This window comes from Mytilus galloprovincialis, chromosome 4 (genome assembly GCF_965363235.1).
Source record: "Mytilus galloprovincialis chromosome 4, xbMytGall1.hap1.1, whole genome shotgun sequence".
Lineage (NCBI taxonomy): Eukaryota > Metazoa > Mollusca > Bivalvia > Mytilida > Mytilidae > Mytilus > Mytilus galloprovincialis.
Window position 1 is genome coordinate 28,277,395 of NC_134841.1, and position 21,167 is coordinate 28,298,561.

General features: G+C 33.3%; 1 protein-coding gene across 1 annotated transcript in view; it reads left to right on the top strand.

The window, feature by feature from the left end:
• The first annotated feature begins 9,143 nt into the window (after positions 1–9,143).
• LOC143071778 (WD repeat-containing protein 75-like) overlaps positions 9,144–21,167 on the top strand; it is a 34,939-nt gene continuing 22,915 nt past the window's right edge. The window contains exons 1-5 of the mRNA XM_076246351.1: positions 9,144–9,271; positions 15,507–15,636; positions 17,285–17,350; positions 18,152–18,245; positions 20,476–20,588. Coding sequence (XP_076102466.1) covers positions 9,189–9,271; positions 15,507–15,636; positions 17,285–17,350; positions 18,152–18,245; positions 20,476–20,588 — 486 coding nt within the window. The 5' untranslated portion in view covers positions 9,144–9,188. The remainder of the gene's footprint in view (positions 9,272–15,506; positions 15,637–17,284; positions 17,351–18,151; positions 18,246–20,475; positions 20,589–21,167) is intronic.

The following is a 21,167-nucleotide window of genomic DNA, read 5'->3' on the forward strand; positions in this document are numbered from 1 at the left end:
AGAACAACCCGTAGGAAGCACATGAGTCCAATGGATGGTAGTGTGATACATGATGGTTCCACCATGCAAATCCAGACTCAGTAAAAAAAGGGTCACTAAAGAACATCATGAAAATACAGGCCTCTAGTGTCTGAAGCTATATGTCCGCGCAAACACGTCTCTCGTGCGCTAACCTTATTCGAGGAGTTTTTGTGTCACGAGCATATCCCTGTAAATACAGATTCTACATATTAATAAGAACATATTAAACATCTCGTACTAAGAAAACTTAATGGAATTTTAAAGAGCTTTTAACAGACAAACAGATTATTGAATATTTACCTAAAATATGAAGTTAAGTACCCGATTTTGTACCAAGTTAAATTTAAAGATAAGATTAGCGGCTTTGTTTGTATCGTTTTAAGAAATAATATCCACACCAGAAAAACGATGAAAAGGAAGTAAAATAGCAGATGTCCACAAAATCCTTTATAAAGATCTTACTTTATGTTGTTTACTATAAGACAGCATACATTCATCTTAAAGAAAAAAATCCTTTTAGAATATAAATTACAAATAAATGGTTTGCAATCACAGAAGGCTGTAGAAAGGGACTGTATTTTCATTCAAAAGAAAAGAAACTTATACATTCCACTAAAACACAAAAGATACAGACAAAAAGATACCAACAATAAAAAAAAGTAGTATATTTAACATGCAAAATAGAACATATTTCAGATCCCATTAGCCATGCTAATAGAAATTTGGTACAACTGACATACAAACCTTTAACAGAAAACAGCAAATGTAGACAAGGCTCTATGTGTTCTTGTCAGCTATTTGTCGCCTCTGTACATGTATACTTTTTATCTGCCATTTAGACCTATTACAGTAAAAAAAATATAAACGAGACTAAAAATTGCACAACATTTGATATAAGCTCCATGGCATATAGTATTGCCAATTTTCAAGTAAATATTTTCATTTATTAAGTTAATTATAAATTTATTCTTGTTTAAGTTCCTCAGAAAAGAATGTTACAACGTATTGTACCAATATATGAACACCCTCCTGAATTAAAAAAAAAAGTTGTATCAAAGTAACGCTCATCACATTTAATAACCACAACAATTATTAATGTGAAAGTATTTTGTTTTTTTAGATTATTAGTTGTTCATAAACGACCTTTTTATAGCGCCATTAACGAGAAGTTGGCCTTAAACATATTATTGCAGTGTTTAACGATATGAATAATTAGCTAAAGGGTATTATATTTAATAAAATTCAATAAAATGAATATCATACGTTGCTGAATAGCTTTGACGTGATGTTTGCAGATCCTTTATTTGACTTTTTCATTTATTTTAATATAAAGTAATATGCAAAATAATCTCGGTTTACAGAGAGATATCTTTATAACAGAAATATAAAAGGTTAAGGTTAAATGTTCTTATGCCCAATCTACCTTTGGAATCACAAAAAGAGAGTTATATTCTATTCTGCTTTATATAAAAAAAAACCACTTTACAAGAGTTTTCAGATATCTGAAATATAAATAAAAGGAGTTGTATGAAAAGTATAGAGATGTGAGTTACATACAGCATCTTTATCCGACAAAGTAAAACCAAAGTCAATCCATGTACTTCAACCATAGGCAGGTGCCTTTTCGGCATGCTGAAGCTGATTCGTATATAGTGTGTGATAACATTGTGTGAGGGAATTCGACGTTTGATGTACCACTGTTCACTCCAGTGCAATTTATGACAATGCCACTGCATCAATCAGAATTATTTTTTTTGCAGTGTTTTAAGAAATGATTTTGCTTTGTTGTCGCGTATTATTTGTGAAACATTCAATGTTTTAAAAAGGCAAATTTTCTTTATAAAGTCAATGATTATGTTGACTTTTGAAGGCCAAACTTTCTACAGCCTTAAATACGCTAATGAAAGATCCAAAAACTATACCAATACATAACGACATGATTATGAAATTATAACAAATCTATTGGTTAACAAATTTTTACTCGTTATTGCAAAATAGTGAACTTAATATATCTGACATTTTCTCCCTACCCAGTTTACCCCTATACATTTTTATGATGTGGACTGGTCATTGTTATTGAATCGTAGGCAATTTGATTGGATTAAGTTGTTATTAGTTTACCTTCAAACTTGTTTATGCTTTTCATACATGACTATTGATTAATTAGAACGTGCATGAATGTGACCGGTAACTAAAATGACCTTCAAACTGGACACTGGACGAGTCAATATTATGTTTTATCAATGAAAGTTAAGGTATGAAAGGTAAGAATTGCCACTTATTCGATTTTCACCAAATTTTCGGAATATACAGTTGGAAAGGTTATTTTTTAAAAGCCTATTGTGAAGAGTAAAGAGAAAGTTTACAAATAATACGTTTTGTTCCATTAAACAAGTCATTTTCGTAAGAGAAATACCGAAATATATTTTACGCACGACTACGGCAGGTAAAATTATTATTTATCATAATAAAAAAAGCATTTTTCAGTCTCATTGGAATATGTTGATTACAATTAATCCCAAACTTAAGAAGTAAGTAACTAAAGTCAAAATATGTCCGATCTGCCTATTTCTGCACATCAAAAGTCAATACGATCGTTTTAAAGTCAATTTCGTCTACCTCACAAAATCTTGTTAGGCACTATAGTAATTTTTCATAAATAAATCTAACAAAGACTTTCCAAGATATGCAATCAACTCAAATTTCCCAAAAAGACAAATATTAAAATACGACAAAAGACGAACACTGAATAAGTTCCTTGCTAGGGACAGGCACATGAACATATCCATAGTTTATCGAAGGATTAGCCCTACCTATTTTGAACTCAATCATTTTTAAAAAGACAAACGACGCATTAAAAGAACACCCTATAAGCTTAGTAAAGGAAAGGCTCGTTGCTCTTTGTTAGATCGTCATATCCCCGATCTGTGTCAGATCCTCAATTTAACGCAAGTGGTCTGTGTCAGATCGTCATGTCCCCGATCTGTGTCAGATCGATCCTCAATTTAACGCAAGTGATCTGTGTCAGATCCTCAATTTAACGCAAGTGGTCTGTGTCAGATCGTCATATCCCCGATCTGTGTCAGATCCTCAATTTAACGCAAGTGGTCTGTGTCAGATCGTCATGTCCCCGATCTGTGTCAGATCCTCAATTTAACGCAAGTGGTCTGTGTCAGATCGTCATGTCCCCGATCTGTGTCAGATCCTCAATTTAACGCAAGTGGTCTGTGTCAGATCGTCATGTCCCCGATCTGTGTCAGATCCTCAATTTAACGCAAGTGGTCTGTGTCAGATCGTCATGTCCCCGATCTGTGTCAGATCCTCAATTTAACGCAAGTGGTCTGTGTCAGATCGTCATGTCCCCGATCTGTGTCAGATCCTCAATTTAACGCAAGTGGTCTGTGTCAGATCGTCATGTCCCCGATCTGTGTCAGATCCTCAATTTAACGCAAGTGGTCTGTGTCAGATCGTCATGTCCCCGATCTGTGTCAGATCCTCAATTTAACGCAAGTGGTCTGTGTCAGATCGTCATGTCCCCGATCTGTGTCAGATCCTCAATTTAACGCAAGTGGTCTGTGTCAGATCGTCATGTCCCCGATCTGTGTCAGATCCTCAATTTAACGCAAGTGGTCTGTGTCAGATCGTCATGTCCCCGATCTGTGTCAGATCCTCAATTTAACGCAAGTGGTCTGTGTCAGATCGTCATGTCCCCGATCTGTGTCAGATCCTCAATTTAACGCAAGTGGTCTGTGTCAGATCGTCATGTCCCCGATCTGTGTCAGATCCTCAATTTAACGCAAGTGGTCTGTGTCAGATCGTCATGTCCCCGATCTGTGTCAGATCCTCAATTTAACGCAAGTGGTCTGTGTCAGATCGTCATGTCCCCGATCTGTGTCAGATCCTCAATTTAACGCAAGTGGTCTGTGTCAGATCGTCATGTCCCCGATCTGTGTCAGATCCTCAATTTAACGCAAGTGGTCTGTGTCAGATCGTCATGTCCCCGATCTGTGTCAGATCGATCCTCAATTTAACGCAAGTGATCTGTGTCAGATCCTCAATTTAACGCAAGTGGTCTGCGTCAGATCGTCATGTCCCCGATCTGTGTCAGATCCTCAATTTAACGCAAGTGGTCTGTGTCAGATCGTCATGTCCCCGATCTGTGTCAGATCCTCAATTTAACGCAAGTGGTCTGTGTCAGATCGTCATGTCCCCGATCTGTGTCAGATCCTCAATTTAACGCAAGTGGTCTGTGTCAGATCGTCATGTCCCCGATCTGTGTCAGATCGATCCTCAATTTAACGCAAGTGATCTGTGTCAGATCCTCAATTTAACGCAAGTGGTCTGCGTCAGATCGTCATGTCCCCGATCTGTGTCAGATCCTCAATTTAACGCAAGTGGTCTGTGTCAGATCGTCATGTCCCCGATCTGTGTCAGATCCTCAATTTAACGCAAGTGGTCTGTGTCAGATCGTCATGTCCCCGATCTGTGTCAGATCCTCAATTTAACGCAAGTGGTCTGTGTCAGATCGTCATTGTTATTCGTAGTACACAAAGTTTGAATATAACAAGGTGCTGTACAATGCCAGATAATCATGGTTATGTGTAGTGTATTTTGTCAGATCATCATACTTATGTGTAGAGTACTGTGTCAGATCATCATTGTTATGTGTGGTGTTCTGTGTCAGATCATTATGATTATGTGTAGTTTATTCTGTCAGATCACCTTGGACATGTGTGGTGTACTAAATCATTTCATCATGGTTCTGTGTGCTGTACTGTGTCAAATCATCATGGTTATGTGTAGTGTTGTGCGTTAGATCATCATGGTTATGTGTAGTTTATTCTTTCAGACCAGCTTGGACATGTGTAGTGTACTCTTTCAGATCATCATGATTATGTGTAGTGTACTCTGTCAGATCATCATGGTTATGTATAGTGTACTCTGTCAGATCAGCTTGTGCATGATGTGTAGTGTACTATGTTGTATCATCATGGCTAATAATTAAAACTTCAATACTTTTTTTTTCGTTTTTTTTTAGCCCCTCTGACTTTTTAAAGCTATTAACATTTTTTATATGCAAATATCAATTTTATCCTGCTAAAACTGTTTTTAAGCACCAAAAACTGTTTGAAATGTCAGGCGGATAACTTATTCATCAAAATACATGAAATTATGTTTTAAAAGACATCTTCTTGAACATGTTTACGCAAGTGGTCAGTGGGCGAACTTGGCTTCATGTCTACACATGGATGTAAAGTTGCATATTTTCTTCAGGTTACCGTCTCATTGTTATGTAAAGGTGGACAAAAATTGTGAAGAGTTGAAATTTTATTAAATGTCAGCAGTGTACATTAGTTTTATATTTGCGATCGACAAGTAGTGATGTTTGTGCAAAATTATGTCAATACGCGATGATAAATTTATTTTATAAATTAAAAGACAAACATTTCGTCTTGAGGGTAAAGTATTTTGTAAATTTCCACTTGAGATAAGAGAGAATAAATTCAAGAGGCAATTTTAGGAACTGGAGCCATCACATTAATTTTATGGAAAAGACTTAATACAAATACACACAAGATGATAACATTATTGAATCATCAATAAACGGAAAACTTCTAATTTGACAAAAAAAATTCAACTAATCCAAAACATAAAAATGTGTAAAACGAATTTGACTAGTTTCTTTTAAGTGTAAATGCTGTAAATAATATAGACTAGTATATTTAATAGTGTAAACATTGAAAATAACATAGTAGCCACCGTGGTTCACTGAGTTAATAACATAGCATCCTTCATGTCAAGAAATCAGGGTAAATACGGCATATACCATAGCACCCAGCATGGAAATAAATCGGGGTAAATATGGTAAGTAACATAGAACTCAACATAGTTAGAAATCAGGGTAACACACGGTAAATAACATAGCACCTAGCATGGTAAGAAATCAGGGTAAACACGATAAAAACATAGTACCTAGCATGATAAGAATTCAGAGTAAACACGATAAATACATAGCACCCAGCATGGTAAAAATCAGGGTCAACATGGTAAATAACATAACACGATGTATATATAGTAAGAAATCAGGATAAACACGATAATTAACGTTGCATCAAGCATCCTAAAAATCATGGTAAACACGGCAAATAACATAACACGTAGCATGGCAGGATAAACAAAGTAAAATGGTAAAACAATTTGCATGGTAAGAAATCCGAGTTGAATGTGAAGTTACAAAATATCAATCTCCTTCGGTCATTTCAACGGTTTTTGAAGTTTATTAACCATTTTGTAATTGTTACTTCCACAGTTTTTTTTCTTAATAAAACATTAAAATCTTTAATGTATAATTGCTACCAATAATTCTGTACCGCTTAAATTGAAATGCAGTACTGGTTGTCTGGTACTTTCAGTGGTCAGTGCTTCGTTATTAGCATGATTTAGATTTTGTCTTTTGATTGTAGTCTTCCAGTTAATAAGAATTTTATAGTTGGGTTAAAATTTAGGTTGTAATTGTCACAAAAATAATGCCCACACTGCAAAAATGCAAGTTATAATAACCATTCTATGAAAAACAGACTTCACAAAGGTTTATCAAAGCTAAGATCGAATATGAGAATGTTGTGTATATACATAAATAAGTACATTATTTTTTTTAAAACTTAACACTAGAACATTTACAACTATCAGGTTATTATCTATTCAATGTTTATATTTCTTCAGAATTTATTTAGTGTTGTTATTATCTGAAAACATTATGATAAATGTCCATGTTTACACCATCAGGACGTTTGACACACTCGTTTAAAATACAAACCTTCCCATTATAAATGATCTGTTGATAATTTAAATTGTAGAAAGCCTTTCTTTAACAAAAAAAAAATGTTCAACTAGAGGCTCTCTGTCTTGCATCGTCGTTCACCTCGCTGTACTTTAGTTAATTCGCTTGTGTTTCTTTCCATAGGATTTTGAGTATTGATTCGACCATTTAAAAGGTTTACTACTTTTTATCGCCTGAAATCACAAAATGTATAAGAAAATTTTAATATGTATACTAGATTTAATATTGGCCTTGATATGATCTGATATGGCAATCTATGGAAAATATTGCCTCCAAATCTATTTCAACTAATTTTCACAACATAGCAGATGAAAAATATCAAATAAAAAACAGAGAATATACCATAAAAACGCAAACAAAGCCCTTGTCATATATCTTTAAAAGAAGGGGCAAAATAATTTTTTTAATGACTATCTTTTTTGTATAAAAAGAAGATGCAGTAGAGAAAAATATTGAAATAAAGAACAATGTTATGAAAAAAAAATAGAACTTAATTTAATATTTTCTTGTACCCTTATGTTGTTGATACGCCGGGCAATTTATTTATTAAATGATCGTTAGGATATCAAGAATAATAAGCAGCAAATAAAATTACATAAGAGGTATTTGATCGTATTTGGTTTGTTATATGATCCTGGTAGTGAGAGGCTGAACATCATGGCATACCTAGCTGTATAGGTCAGTTTTATAACTAGATACAGTAGTTAACCGACTGTAGATAAAGATGGACATTTGGTAGTAAGAGATAAAAAAAAACAACCGAAAAACTTACATTTTATCAATTTACATCACTGAATAAAGTGAACCATACATCAGTACGGGGTAGCACTTTCTGAGAAAGGAAAACAAAACACCGATCATCTGACCCATGCAGGGGCGGGTCCAGGATTTTAAGTTAGGGGGCGCAAGCTTAATTTTCGCGGAGCGAGGCGAAACATTTTTTTAGGTAAAATTATCGAAATATTCTTTTTAAGCTGAGGACATTTAATGCTTTGCAAATTTTAGGGGGCGCATGTCCAAAACGCCCCACCAGATTCTGCCCTTGTCAGACCTTGAGGATACTACTGATTTTAGGAATTCATATGAAGTCAAATTCAGAATATCCATAAAATAATTAAGGACCTCCCACAATTTGTCAGAACTCCTTAATTCCGGATTTAAGAATGTCATGAAAGAATCCAAGACCTCCACAATTCGTGTTAAGGATATCCTTGGAAAAACAAGGCACTGGCTACGGTTACATTGAAATGTAAAGATAATAAAACAGTTATTTTTACATTGGAGACTACGTAAACGATCTGAGCTTCTACATGTAACTGACAAGCGACATGATGTAACTTGGCCGAATTAAAAAAAAACAAAACAATGACAGCACAGTCATATTAAATTACATGCGGCGGAAAAATACTTAAATACCCCAATTCTACCAAGGATTTGTATAGTCAGAAGGCTTACTATACAAATGATTGATGCTTCATTCTTTCAAATGCATCAACTAGCTCCTTTGGAGAAAAAAAACGCATGCTATCATCTATAGAAAGTGTAGATTTTTGTAATTGCCACTTTGTGGAACAGGCACCATTTTAGGACCGAAAGAAGTAGTTCGGAATTCTCAAGCTTCAGATAATTTGTTTGTTGAAGTAGGCCGTTATCATGGAGTAAATAGGTTAGATAGAAAGTGTACTCTTTGTACTTTGAATATCACTGAAGATGAATTTCATTTTGTTTTACAATGTGAATGCTATAGAGACTGAAGGAGACAGTTTATTAAACCTTATTATTATAGACGCCCATCGTTGTTCAAATTAGTGCAACTTCTCAGCACTGAAAATGTAAAAGATTTGCGTAATTTGTGTAAATTCTTGTTGAATACCCCCTTAATCATAGGACCGAACTGTTATTGGCCAATACTTGATATTTATTTGCTTCTCTGATGTATTATATCATGTTGCGTTATAGAAATGTATTTGTATTTATTGCATTGATAAGCATAATGTGCTTAAAGTAATAAAGAATTGAATTGAGATGGCAATATAATAGATCTGAATGTCTGTGTTCTGTTTCAAAGTGCAGATAAGATTATCGTTGAATTTTAATTATTTTTGCCATGCGCATTTTTAGATTTTATTTTGCCGGCCAGTCGGAGAAAAAAGACTGTGAATTATCAAATAATAGTTGCTATTAATAAAATTCTTGACACAACAAAGCAAGACAAAATCATTATAAAGGAAAACAATTATAGTTTCCGGAATGAGAAACGTGTCAATGCGGAAGCCAATGTGCAGATTACACGTACTTCCGGTAATGGCTGCGCCCATTCGAAAACATGCCTGAAAGTAAAATTGAGATTTCTGCTGTTTCGGGCGCTAGCCTCGTTAAAACAAGACCTGTGTTTGGGCCAGATTCAAAGTAAACATTATGAATATTTTAGGTTTTAAGTTCGATATAAAATATAAGTGATATGTGTTACTTTTAAAAGGACTAGAGTCGTAAAGAGAACAGTAATCTTCACCGTTTTTAATTTAAATCAAATCAAATCAAATATATTTTATTGTCAATTAAAGACGCCCATTACAGGCAGAATAATCACAAGTTAAATTTGGTACAATGATTACAAAATGATTACAATTATTTGAGTACAATTAAATCAATGATTACAACGAAGAGAAAAGAAAGACACACTAATGTATATTTATAAAATGTATCATGTTTCAACTTTGACAAATACAGTGATCCTAAAAAATATAGGAAACTGAATTTAAATATTCTGGTTTTTCCCCTGGTGCTTTTATGATCCTACAATAAGAAACTGTACAGATATCTAAATTATGCCTCTGTCTTTTTACAGTAAAATATATAAACTCACTAAGTTTCTAATAGTTGTTTTCGAACAACTTTTAAATTATTAATTAAATTTCTCACTTGATTAAAAATGTGACTATCTTCATTGGACATTAGCCAAATAAATTGTGATTGATAATCTAAATTGTGAAAGTTTTTGTAACTTTTAGCTATGTTGGAAATAATGTAAACTCTTTCACTTTCCAAAGATGAACATTTAAGTAAAAAATGGAGTTCATCTTCCACTTCTTTTTTACAAAGATTACAAGTTCTATCCATTGCCTGAAGTCCCCTGTATCTACCTCTCTCTATTTCTAAATCATGATTACTAATTCTGAATTTTGTCATCTGAATTCTCAGATTCCTATTACCTATATAGCCAAATAAGGTTCAAAATATATATTTCTCTTAAAAAGTCTGTATGTTCTAAGTTTATTTCCAAATGACATATTTTTTCTGTCATTGTTTAAAGATGAATACCATAACTTATTATACTTTAATTTAAGTTTGTTTAAAATAAATCTTTTCAAGTTTGATTTTATGTTAAAAACTTGTGATAAATCTATGTCTAAGTATTTTGCTAGTGAACTTATAGAATTAAACCAACTTTTCTTACTATGGTTTGATAAGGATTTTGATACAAGGAGAGCTTCAGACAATAATTGGTCCTCTGTACTTGTTAAACGTGATAAGTATGAAAACATTAACTATAACTTCAATAAATAAAGGATATCTCCCTAGCTCACCTATCACTGCCATATTTGTGCTTCTCTTTCCTACTCCCAGTGTTTAAATGAACTGATTCAGTTTGCAGTTCTTTACATAATTTTTCAAAATAACAATCTCCTTTTTCAGTTAACTTTTTTGAATCTAGAGCACCCCAAATTTCACTTCCATAAGTTAAAATTGGTTTTACTGTGTGGTCAAATATATGAAGTAAAGTTTTAATTTTTGGTTTATGACCTTTGAATATTTTATAAATTTTAAAAAGAGCTTTTAGTCCTCTTTTATATACAGATCATGTTTAGCATCTGTAAAGCTTCCAGAGGCACTGAAGTTTATCCCTAAGTATGTATACTGTCTAGCTTTGTCAATAGGACAATTATTTAATTTAAAAGATGCATGATTTATGACCATGTTTACATCCCAAAATCATAACCGTCAAGGCTGGATTTAAACAAATAAAATTTCAATATATTTATGTCTGTATTTCACGTAAACTTTGTGGTGAAACATAAACATACAGAATGTATTTGCTAAAAATAAATATGAACATTTATTTTAATATGAGGTAGGCATTACCTGTGAATGGGGACGAAGTCTGTGTGAATTTAAAAAAAAATTTCAAACATGTTAACAAAAGAAACAGAAATACTGTAACGTTTCCGATTTTGGTTCTGTTGTTAGGGATTTAAGTTATGACGTCATATTCAATGTAAACATGTAAACAAAGAAATGCTTTCATCAGGTAACGTTTTTTTCATATAAAACAATTATTAAAATTGAATTGGTATTGAGTTCCAATCCTATATTTGACTATACTTATAAATATATATATTTTATTCAAAGTCTCATGCATACAAGACCAGAAAAAAGAAGTAGATTTCTGTGCACATGCAGGGATTTAAAAAAGTCTGAAAAAAAAGTTAACGATTTTGAGTTCATTAGTAATTTTTTAGTATATTGAAAAATTGGGAAATTTTCCCGATTTTCTTATATTTTTTTCATTTTTCTACCATAAAGGTGGACTTCGTCCCCATATTATTTTTCAAAATGATCTTAAATTTTCACAGCATATTTCACGTAAAATAAATGAAGCCAATAGTATACTTGGGCTTATTAACTGAACTTTTAACTTGAAAGATCAACATACATTTTTAAGACTGTGTACTAGTACGACTGCACATGGTCTATGGAAACACAATATGGTATCCACATATTACTATACAGAAAGATATTAATGCTGTAGAAAAAGTGCAGATGAGAGCAACTAAATTAATTCTTGGTATACCGCATTTAAGCTATGAAGACAGATTAAAAGTTCTCTGACTTGCGAAGAGGTGATATGATACAAGCTTTTTAAATTTTAAAAGGAATTGATGATATACCTTATGAAAGACTCTTTACTGTCATCAGTACAAATACCTGTGGGCATTATTGGAAATTAGCAAAACCAAAATGTAACACTTCTTTTCGATTAACCCTTTCCTCCATCATTGTCCATGGAATTCTTTTTTTAAATACTTGATTCGCATAGGATTTTTTTCAGTAAAAAAAAATTATCAGGTTTAAAGTGTTAATGCATTGTGAAAAGAAATATTTCATCAATGAAATTCAAGTCAGATATTCTCATGAATCTCCTTTTCATATTGGATACAGTTTTTTCAAAGTCTTATGCAGACATTTTGGAGTCAAAGCCTTTCAACTGAGGTACTACACAGGCGTCAAAAGGCGTCATTATGGAGTAAAGGGGGTGGTGTCAAAAGGCGTCATTATAGAGTAAAGGGGGTGGTGTCAAAAGGCGTCATTATGGAGGAAAGGGTTAAGACATTTTTTCCAAAGTATTATTAATGATTGGAATAACCTACCCATAGACGGATCCTGGGGGGCCCGGACCCCCCTTTCGTGGGAAAAATTTGGTTGATTATATAGGGAATCATTGAAGCATGAGTGGAGCGGGCCCCCCTTAGGTCAGTCAGTGCCCCCCCCCCCCCTCCCCCCCCCCTCTCAGGAAAAGTTCTGGATCCACCACTGCTACCAGTTGAAGTTATTTCCTCAAAAGCTGTGGAAGCTTTTAAAATTTGTATAGATGGTATAGACATGGGAGTCAGTCATGTATCAGTTAAGTAATTGATGAGGACACAGATATTTTTCTATATAACTTTTTAATTGTGTCGAATATTGCACCAAATCATGCAGGATTGATGATTGTATCAGTTTTGAAAGTGTACCAAAATATGCCATATGTATTTAATATGATGGGCTAAAAAGGATAGGATCCTTCCATATGTGCCCTACAATGATCTTACAGGTATAACTATACCAATTTTGTACCACACAGAAAATTTATATGAGTGCCATTTCGTACCTCATGGAAGATTTATATGCCATTTGATACCACCTGAATGCAATTTCATATCTTATCATAAAAATTACTATTAAGAGATCATAATTTTTATTGATATAATAAAAACTAAAAATCCAACACACATCATTTAAGTTGTATTTCGTCATATTTCATTAATTATGACACCAAAAATTGTATGCATCCTGGACTCATGAAAATTTATTGGGACTCACCATTTCTAAAAGTGATGAGTCCAAGGACTCACCATGAAAAATTCCTAGTGAGAACCCTGCTTATGGAAGAATTATATCTATACCATTTCGTAACTCAGAAGATTTATATCCATGTCACTTTGTACCCCATGTATTCTGCATGGAAGTTGAAATTGAAAATGCTGTACGTGATTGTAACATGCATGTAAGGTGCAAATTCTTATGCAAACAATTATATTCATAGCTTTCATCTTGAGTGACTTGAAAATGTTGAGTGAATGGCAGCTTGTGTCCCTTTTCACTGCATTTCCTTGAAAAAAAACAAAAGTTCTATTAATAACTATTAAAATAGTTGCAGTTAATTATTCCTCATACTTTTAAGAGTTAATTATTAAAGGATAATGCCTTCAAACAAGTGTAATTTTGACTATATAAAAGTTTCCACACACTGCTCCAATAAATCAATCAAATGTTGATAGCAATTTTCTGCTGCTGGAAGCATTTTGTTTATGTTACGACCCATGCAGTCGGAAACCAGGTTGAAATAGAACAAAAGAATCGAAGCTCTTTGTTAGAGAAGGCGATAAATGTTTACTGTATTGTTTACTATAGTGACAAAATTTTTAAAAGTTAATAGAAACAAACAAAATTGCAACTTTCTTCTCAATTACGAGGTGTTTTATTTTAAAAACACCATTTGCATAAGTTTTCAATTTATCTAGTTCATAGTTAAGCAGAACAATTAGATATCAAGTCGAAGACATGGGTATCTTTCAAGTTGGATGACAAAAATGCATAACCTCCGATTTTTTTGAAAAAATTACCACGGACGGAAACCATATCAATCTATTACTTCAGTAATTTTCGTGTCTGCCCTTCCATTATGTGACTGAAGAAAAAATTCCAAAAATGGGTAACAATTGTATCGAAAAGAGAAAATCGAGTGCACCGTTTTATGTTAGGGCGTGTTTGAGTTGAGTATTTTGTCTTGATATCGTACAAAGCAAGAATATTTCATACATCGTCTCGCTTCAAATTCTATCATTTTTATACATTAAAGCTACAGGTTGACGTTATAACACAAAAAAATCACAGTACTAAAAGATGAAATATATAGGTCAAGTGAAATACTTATCTAATGAGTCACAAAAACAGAGAAGGTGTGTTCGAATAGCTATTTTTTTACTGAAAGTACTTGATGACAGTCTTTCAAGTTGGATGATGAAAATGCATATCTTCGAAAAATTCCAATTTTTTGTGTGTGATAACTAGAGTTTATAGTCTTCATACACTAAAAAAATCTAGTCTGCCCTTCCACGAAATATTTATTTAGAATTTTTTTAAATGTTTATGAATTTTCGAAAATTCCACCTGACAACCGATCAGACAATAGTTTTAAGTTGAATCAATGCAGACAAGATTATTAACTGATGCTCATTAGCTAGTTGATACATTTGTCTTTAAAAATACAACTGACATATAAGGATCGTAATGGTGCAATATGGATAAATTTATCGGTTTCCAAGAGCAAAATTGGTAGCGCGTCATCCCTACAATGGCTTCCGTTTCTACGATTGTGAAAATGAACTGGCGTAATGGGGAGATAATTTTGACGAAGTAGGATCCTGACTGCATGTATTTGAAAAAAATAAGATCAACTTTAAATGTCTTATGATTAAATAACATACATATTTATAAATGTAAAATAAAATATTATAAAAACATTTTTTATATATTTTGTTGAATGTACAAGTATTCCTTAAATTTAAAAGCTTTTAAACATGATAATGGGGCAGTATGAAGGATCTTTCAATTTTAGAATTGTACATTTTTGTTTCACAAAATCTCCAATACTGATGACTGATGTTAGATAAAGATTTCAACGATTTACAAGTAAATGAATAGTTAACATGTTATGAGATACTAAATGATTAATGCAGTTGTCTTTTTGAGTACAAAATGGTTTATATTAATATGGGTATGAATGGTAAACATGGGATATGAAATTGTAATTTTGGGTACAAAATAACTTGCTACCAACCCATTAGCATGATGATGATTAGGTTCATAATCATAATATATATAGCTGTGCTTTTACTACACATTTTACTACAGTCCAGTCCAACCTGACACTTAAAAAAGTTTTGAGACAGGGCTAGACATAGAAATAGAAAACTAGACACAACCTGAAACAACTGTTCATGTAATGGTATTATTGAGCATGAAATAAATGGGTTTTGTGAAGTATAAAGGAGAACTAAACAAGTAGGATACTATTGGCAAGATAGAATGGTAAGCCCTACTTCTCATGATAAAGTTTCAAAAAAGAAGTCAAAGAAACAATACAAGGAAACCCCAAATAAGACATGTATTTAATAGACATACATGTATACCGGTATACATATATCAATATCATAATTTTATGTTTCATTTTTGCATTCTTAAACATTATTAAAAGAGAAATAGATTGTAAAATTTATCTGCATTATTTTTTTTTATTCTGAGAGTTCCATTTATGTTTCAGATGTTTATTTTGCTGCTCAGAATCCTTGATCAAAGTATTCAGTACAGAGAGTGGAGAATGCATCAGAAATCTACATGGTCATACAAACACAGTTACTGGCATAGTTGTCAATCCAAATAACAAATTACAGGTAAACTCTTTACATCAGTTCTCATACATGGACACACTTACTGGTATTTTTGTCAACCCAAATAAATAATAGTGTGTAAAATTAGATATCAAGGGTCAACATGGTCAAAGGTGACCAATGATAACATTTTCAAAATTTCAAAAACTTTAAGTTCCTTAACAAATGGCAATATCGAAAGCTCAAAAACATCAATTGAATGGGAAACAGCTGTCATATTATATGGGAATATGTGTATAATAATTTTCTGTGCTGATGTCTGGTTTGCTGCAAGTTCAGTTTTGCTCCTAAAACCAGTTGAAGCTGTCTCTCTGAATAGATGTGATTTGGGTGAATGTTGACCAGGGACAGACTGAAGCTGTCTCTCTGAATAGATGTGATTTGGGTGAATGTTGACCAGGGACAGATTGAAGCTGTCTCTCTGAATAGATGTGATTTGGGTGAATGTTGACCAGGGACAGACTGAAGCTGTCTCTCTGAATAGATGTGATTTGGGTGAATGTTGACCAGGGACAGACTGAAGCTATCTCTCTGAATAGATGTGATTTGGGTGAATGTTGACCAGGGACAGACTGAAGCTGTCTCTCTGAATAGATGTGATTTGGGTGAATGTTGACCAGGGACAGACTGAAGCTGTCTCTCTGAATAGATGTGATTTGGGTGAATGTTGACCAGGGACAGATTGAAGCTGTCTCTCTGAATAGATGTGATTTGGGTGAATGTTGACCAGGGACAGACTGAAGCTGTCTCTCTGAATAGATGTGATTTGGGTGAATGTTGACCAGGGACAGACTGAAGCTATCTCTCTGAATAGATGTGATTTGGGTGAATGTTGACCAGGGACAGACTGAAGCTATCTCTCTGAATAGATGTGATTTGGGTGAATGTTGACCAGGGACAGACTGAAGCTGTCTCTCTGAATAGATGTGATTTGGGTGAATGTTGACCAGGGACAGACTGAAGCTGTCTCTCTGAATAGATGTGATTTGGGTGAATGTTGACCAGGGACAGACTGAAGCTATCTCTCTGAATAGATGTGATTTGGGTGAATGTTGACCAGGGACAGACTGAAGCTGTCTCTCTGAATAGATGTGATTTGGGTGAATGTTGACCAGGGACAGACTGAAGCTGTCTCTCTGAATAGATGTGATTTGGGTGAATGTCGACCAGGGACAGACAGATGTGATTTGGGTGAATGTTGACCAGGGACAGACAGATGTGATTTGGGTGAATGTCGACCAGGGACAGACTGCATCAGGAATATAAGTTGATTATGTGTTACAATATTCTGGGATTAGTTTTTCACCAACTTTTGGAATAAACTATTTCTTTGAAACCACTTGGATAATTTTTGATTTGTATGTGTTATTCTGAAAAATTTTAAGTGAAGTTTAGTTTCATTTTGTAAATGGGTATCACAACCACTTCCTTGTGGATCTGCCCTGTGTGGAAGATAAAATCAATACACATCAACATGAGGTAGCAGTTTCTACATTTAATTCATTGAAAATTAAGAGGGCTTGATATTTATTTCAAGTTGTGTGGTTTTTTTTTTTACATATATTCATGAAATTGAAGAATTCTCCTTGTTAATAATATTGTAATCTTTTCAATTTTTATGTTTGTACATACATTGACACTATAATTTCAGATTTTGTCTTGTTCCTTTGACCAGTCAGTAATACAGTGGGACTATTCTGATGGTGTTTTACTGAAGGTATGAAGAAGTTGTTTTGTGTTTGTTGTTACCTGGTATGTAAGTTGTTCATTTCTGGGTAGAGATTTCATTCTTGTGATCTAAATGTGGCTGACTTGAATTATCAATTTTCCTTATCACTTCTTTTGATATGCACAAAACATAGTACATTGATCACAATATTCTATACACCCTACCTATGAAAAATTCAAGAAATTTATCAATGAAATTTATTCTTTGATGTTCAAGCTACCAAATGATGTGTATGTGCAACACCATTTTTATTTTTTAAAGAAAATTACATAAATTATTTATGGTGCATGAATAAGATTACCGATAAATCTATTATCTATTTTAAAAGCATCAATGATGTCATTTTTGCTGAACAAGTTTCATGGAAATCTACTCACTGATTAAGGAAGAGACAAAGAACAGTTTAGTGGATCACCTAACCTACAAACAAGACACATGGACAATTACTTAAACCACATGTCTTAAACCACACAAGGAAAGATACAAATTCTACTAAAAGAAACAAATATTTTAAATAAGAAGAGATACAAATTTAAAACAGATAGATTTGAAACAAAATAATATGTGACAAACATAGGATATACATGTATGTTTTTTCTGTTTATTATTCAAACGTAGAATCTTACAGTTGACATACTGTAACAAAAATATGGTATGACATTTTCAACAATTTCCTCTGCCAAGTAAACCATCATTTCATATCATTTTGTACCACTATTTTATAGGGGGCTCCAAAAGGAGAGGGTATGAGAAATGTTTATTTTTTTCAATTTGAACTGTCTGTTGCAGGTATATCAGCTTCATTATCCCCTTCATGACATTTCTCTATCATCTCATCAAGAAACTCCAGTCCTTATATTGAAAAGACAGACTTCTAGACAAGGTAGGTTCTTCTCTGTAACATAACATACAAAAAATTTTCAAACATGTCATAAAAAACAAAAAATCACTTACAATAGATTCCATTGATTAAAAAAACAAGCTTTACTGGAAAGTAGAGATTCCAGGTGTTTAAATTTTATCAGCAAACTTGGAAACAATGTCCTTAGACATATTATGTGAGGATAATTACTGCAAACATTATCAGATGGCTGTTTTTGGTTATCTATTGAAATTTGTCTCATATGCAATCATACCATATAACCATTATTTTTACATCATTTTGGAAATATCTTTGTTGCAACCCAAAAAGATACCAGGCTTAAATTAAAATATTGTTTGTTTGCCCTTTACCGACCGACCCTATAAATTCGTTCCGACTGATAATCTTTTATTTGTATTTACCAGCAATATTTAATTTTTTTTTCGTTCCTACCGAAAATCTTATATTTGTATTTCCCGCTCAAAACTTTTTTACCGGAATCCTCGGGTTTTATCTTCCCCGTATATGGTTTAGTCCGTTTGATATCACGGGAGCGTTTGACATGAACACTTGCATTTAGAGAATCAAAGCATTTGATTGAAATCGATGTTGAAAGTTTTGAAATCATGATATGACAAATGTTGCCCTGTGTCTTTATACTTGAAGAGCAGGGTTCATTCATAAAAGTTCGTCCAATACAAAATTATCAACGTGTGTTCAAAACATTTTGTTAACGGACGTTCATGTATCTGTAGGGATGGCCTTTGGTGATCCGTAGATCAGGATGATTATGTTAATGCTGCCTTCGACCAGCTTTGACATTTTATTAATATCAGACATGAACCAAAGTCCTGTAAATTTGAGAACAGTTGGCAGTAAAATTGCCAAGTTTTCCTTACAGACCATTTATAAATGCGATGTGAAATATGTGACGATTGAGTTTCAAGTCTTGTAGATTTTTATTGGAAACACAGGGACACACAAAAATTTAAACACTCAGTCTCTAGGGTTGTAAGTAAAATAAGACAAATGCTTATTTTTAGCTCTTCCAACTGGTTGCATTACGATAATGGTGGGAAATGCATTGCCAGGCAGCGGCTTTATATTCTAGTCAAATAATCTTTTTATTTCACAGATATCATCTCTGATAATTTAAGTTCAAATGTTGATAAAATTGGTAGAATGACGGAATAACCCATGCTATAGATTGCACAGTGTACAGCTGTTTCACAAACCATGCTAGGGAGATATATGATATTAATAAACCTTTTGGTCGAGTTAAGCGTACAAGGTGCATCTACGTAGTACAGAATATTAGTGCAAGTTAAAACTCATAAAAGTTCCAGGCATATAAACTTGAAAATATGCCGCACAGCCCTATATTTTGATATTTGAAAAAAAAATTGTAGTGCATATGAATTAACTTCACATTCAACATGATAATTTTTTTTCATAACTTCCTGGGACTATTATACTAATAGTCCCAGAAACTTTAATAATAGTAAAGATCAGTAAAATCATATTTAAACAAAAGCAATACAGACAAAAATGATATCATGCAGATTTTGTGTCTATAAAATAAAATATTATACCTACCTGCCTACCCATGATAAAAAATATACTGAGCCAAGTTATTTTTTGGAGAAAAAAAAATATTTTACCTACCTTCCTACCCTGTTTCAAAAAATAGGGAAAATAAGGGCAAACAAACAATATTTTAAATTAGGCCCCAACCAAAGTATTTTATGAAGTTATAACTTTCTGGAATATGAATCGCAGCCATAGCCTAGTAGGTTTAGGTTTTGTACTAGGAAGATGTTTCAATCTTATAAACCTTCATAGGGTCTTTTAGGTTGAGGTTTGCTGTTGCACAATGAAGAAATTTCAATTTTGTATTTCATGGTAGTTGATATTGATTACATAAAAAAACTCTGTCTATTCATCCATGAAATTAATGACCTGCTATTACATTGATACAAATTATCTTCACCTGATGCTAGTTGGTGGGAAGGATTAAATATTCACGAATTTAGGGGGGAAAACACCAAATAGATGCAATTTAGGTACCCTTATGTTACTTTAATACAATAAAGTTTTCTCTAAATAAGAAATACAAATACATTTCAAAAGTGACTGTGAGATGTTTATGTTTAATCTAGGAACATCAAACATTACTTTAACATATTTAAAGTTTTAGATATTCTCATAGAACATCAGGTTATCATTATTTATCATGTTAATTATGTTGCAGAATATGACATCATTGAGTGTGTTCTGCCATCACAGAAAGATTGTGCACCTAAGATTAATGTCTTGCTTGGAAATGTAAATAAAGAACAATGTTCAATGGCTGTTGGTTGTCAGGTAAGTCTGTACTGTAACAAAATACTATTTTGATTGGTTGTTGGTTGTCAGGTAAGACTTTGTAATAAAACTATCATCCATTAACGTTGGCCTTTAAGCCGTGGTCATAACGAACCCACGACACATCTATGCAGCGCCACGACATGAAATTTGGTCAAATCGTGGGTCATCTGTGATTGTCGTACGACAGTCGCACGATATTTTCAGCATCGTGACGCTGTCGTTTGTCATGGGACAAAAATTGAACATGCACCTTTTTTGCTCTACAATTTTTTGTCATGTCACTGTCTTGTGGCTGTCATGAGAGTGTATTACCACAGTCGGGCGACTGTCATGCGATAAACACATTGTCTTGGGTACCAAAATAAACTATATTAATAAAAACAATCATACGATTGTTGCACGACTGTCATACGACAATCTCAGGACTGTCGCAAGACACTTGTGATACAGTTGACGATTACCAAATTTGGTACGATGCACGCACAACATTGATTGTATGTCGTATGATAGTGGTACGTTCGTCGTGCAACATATTTACGTTTTATTTTGAAAAATACAATTCAGCGGGAATGTCCA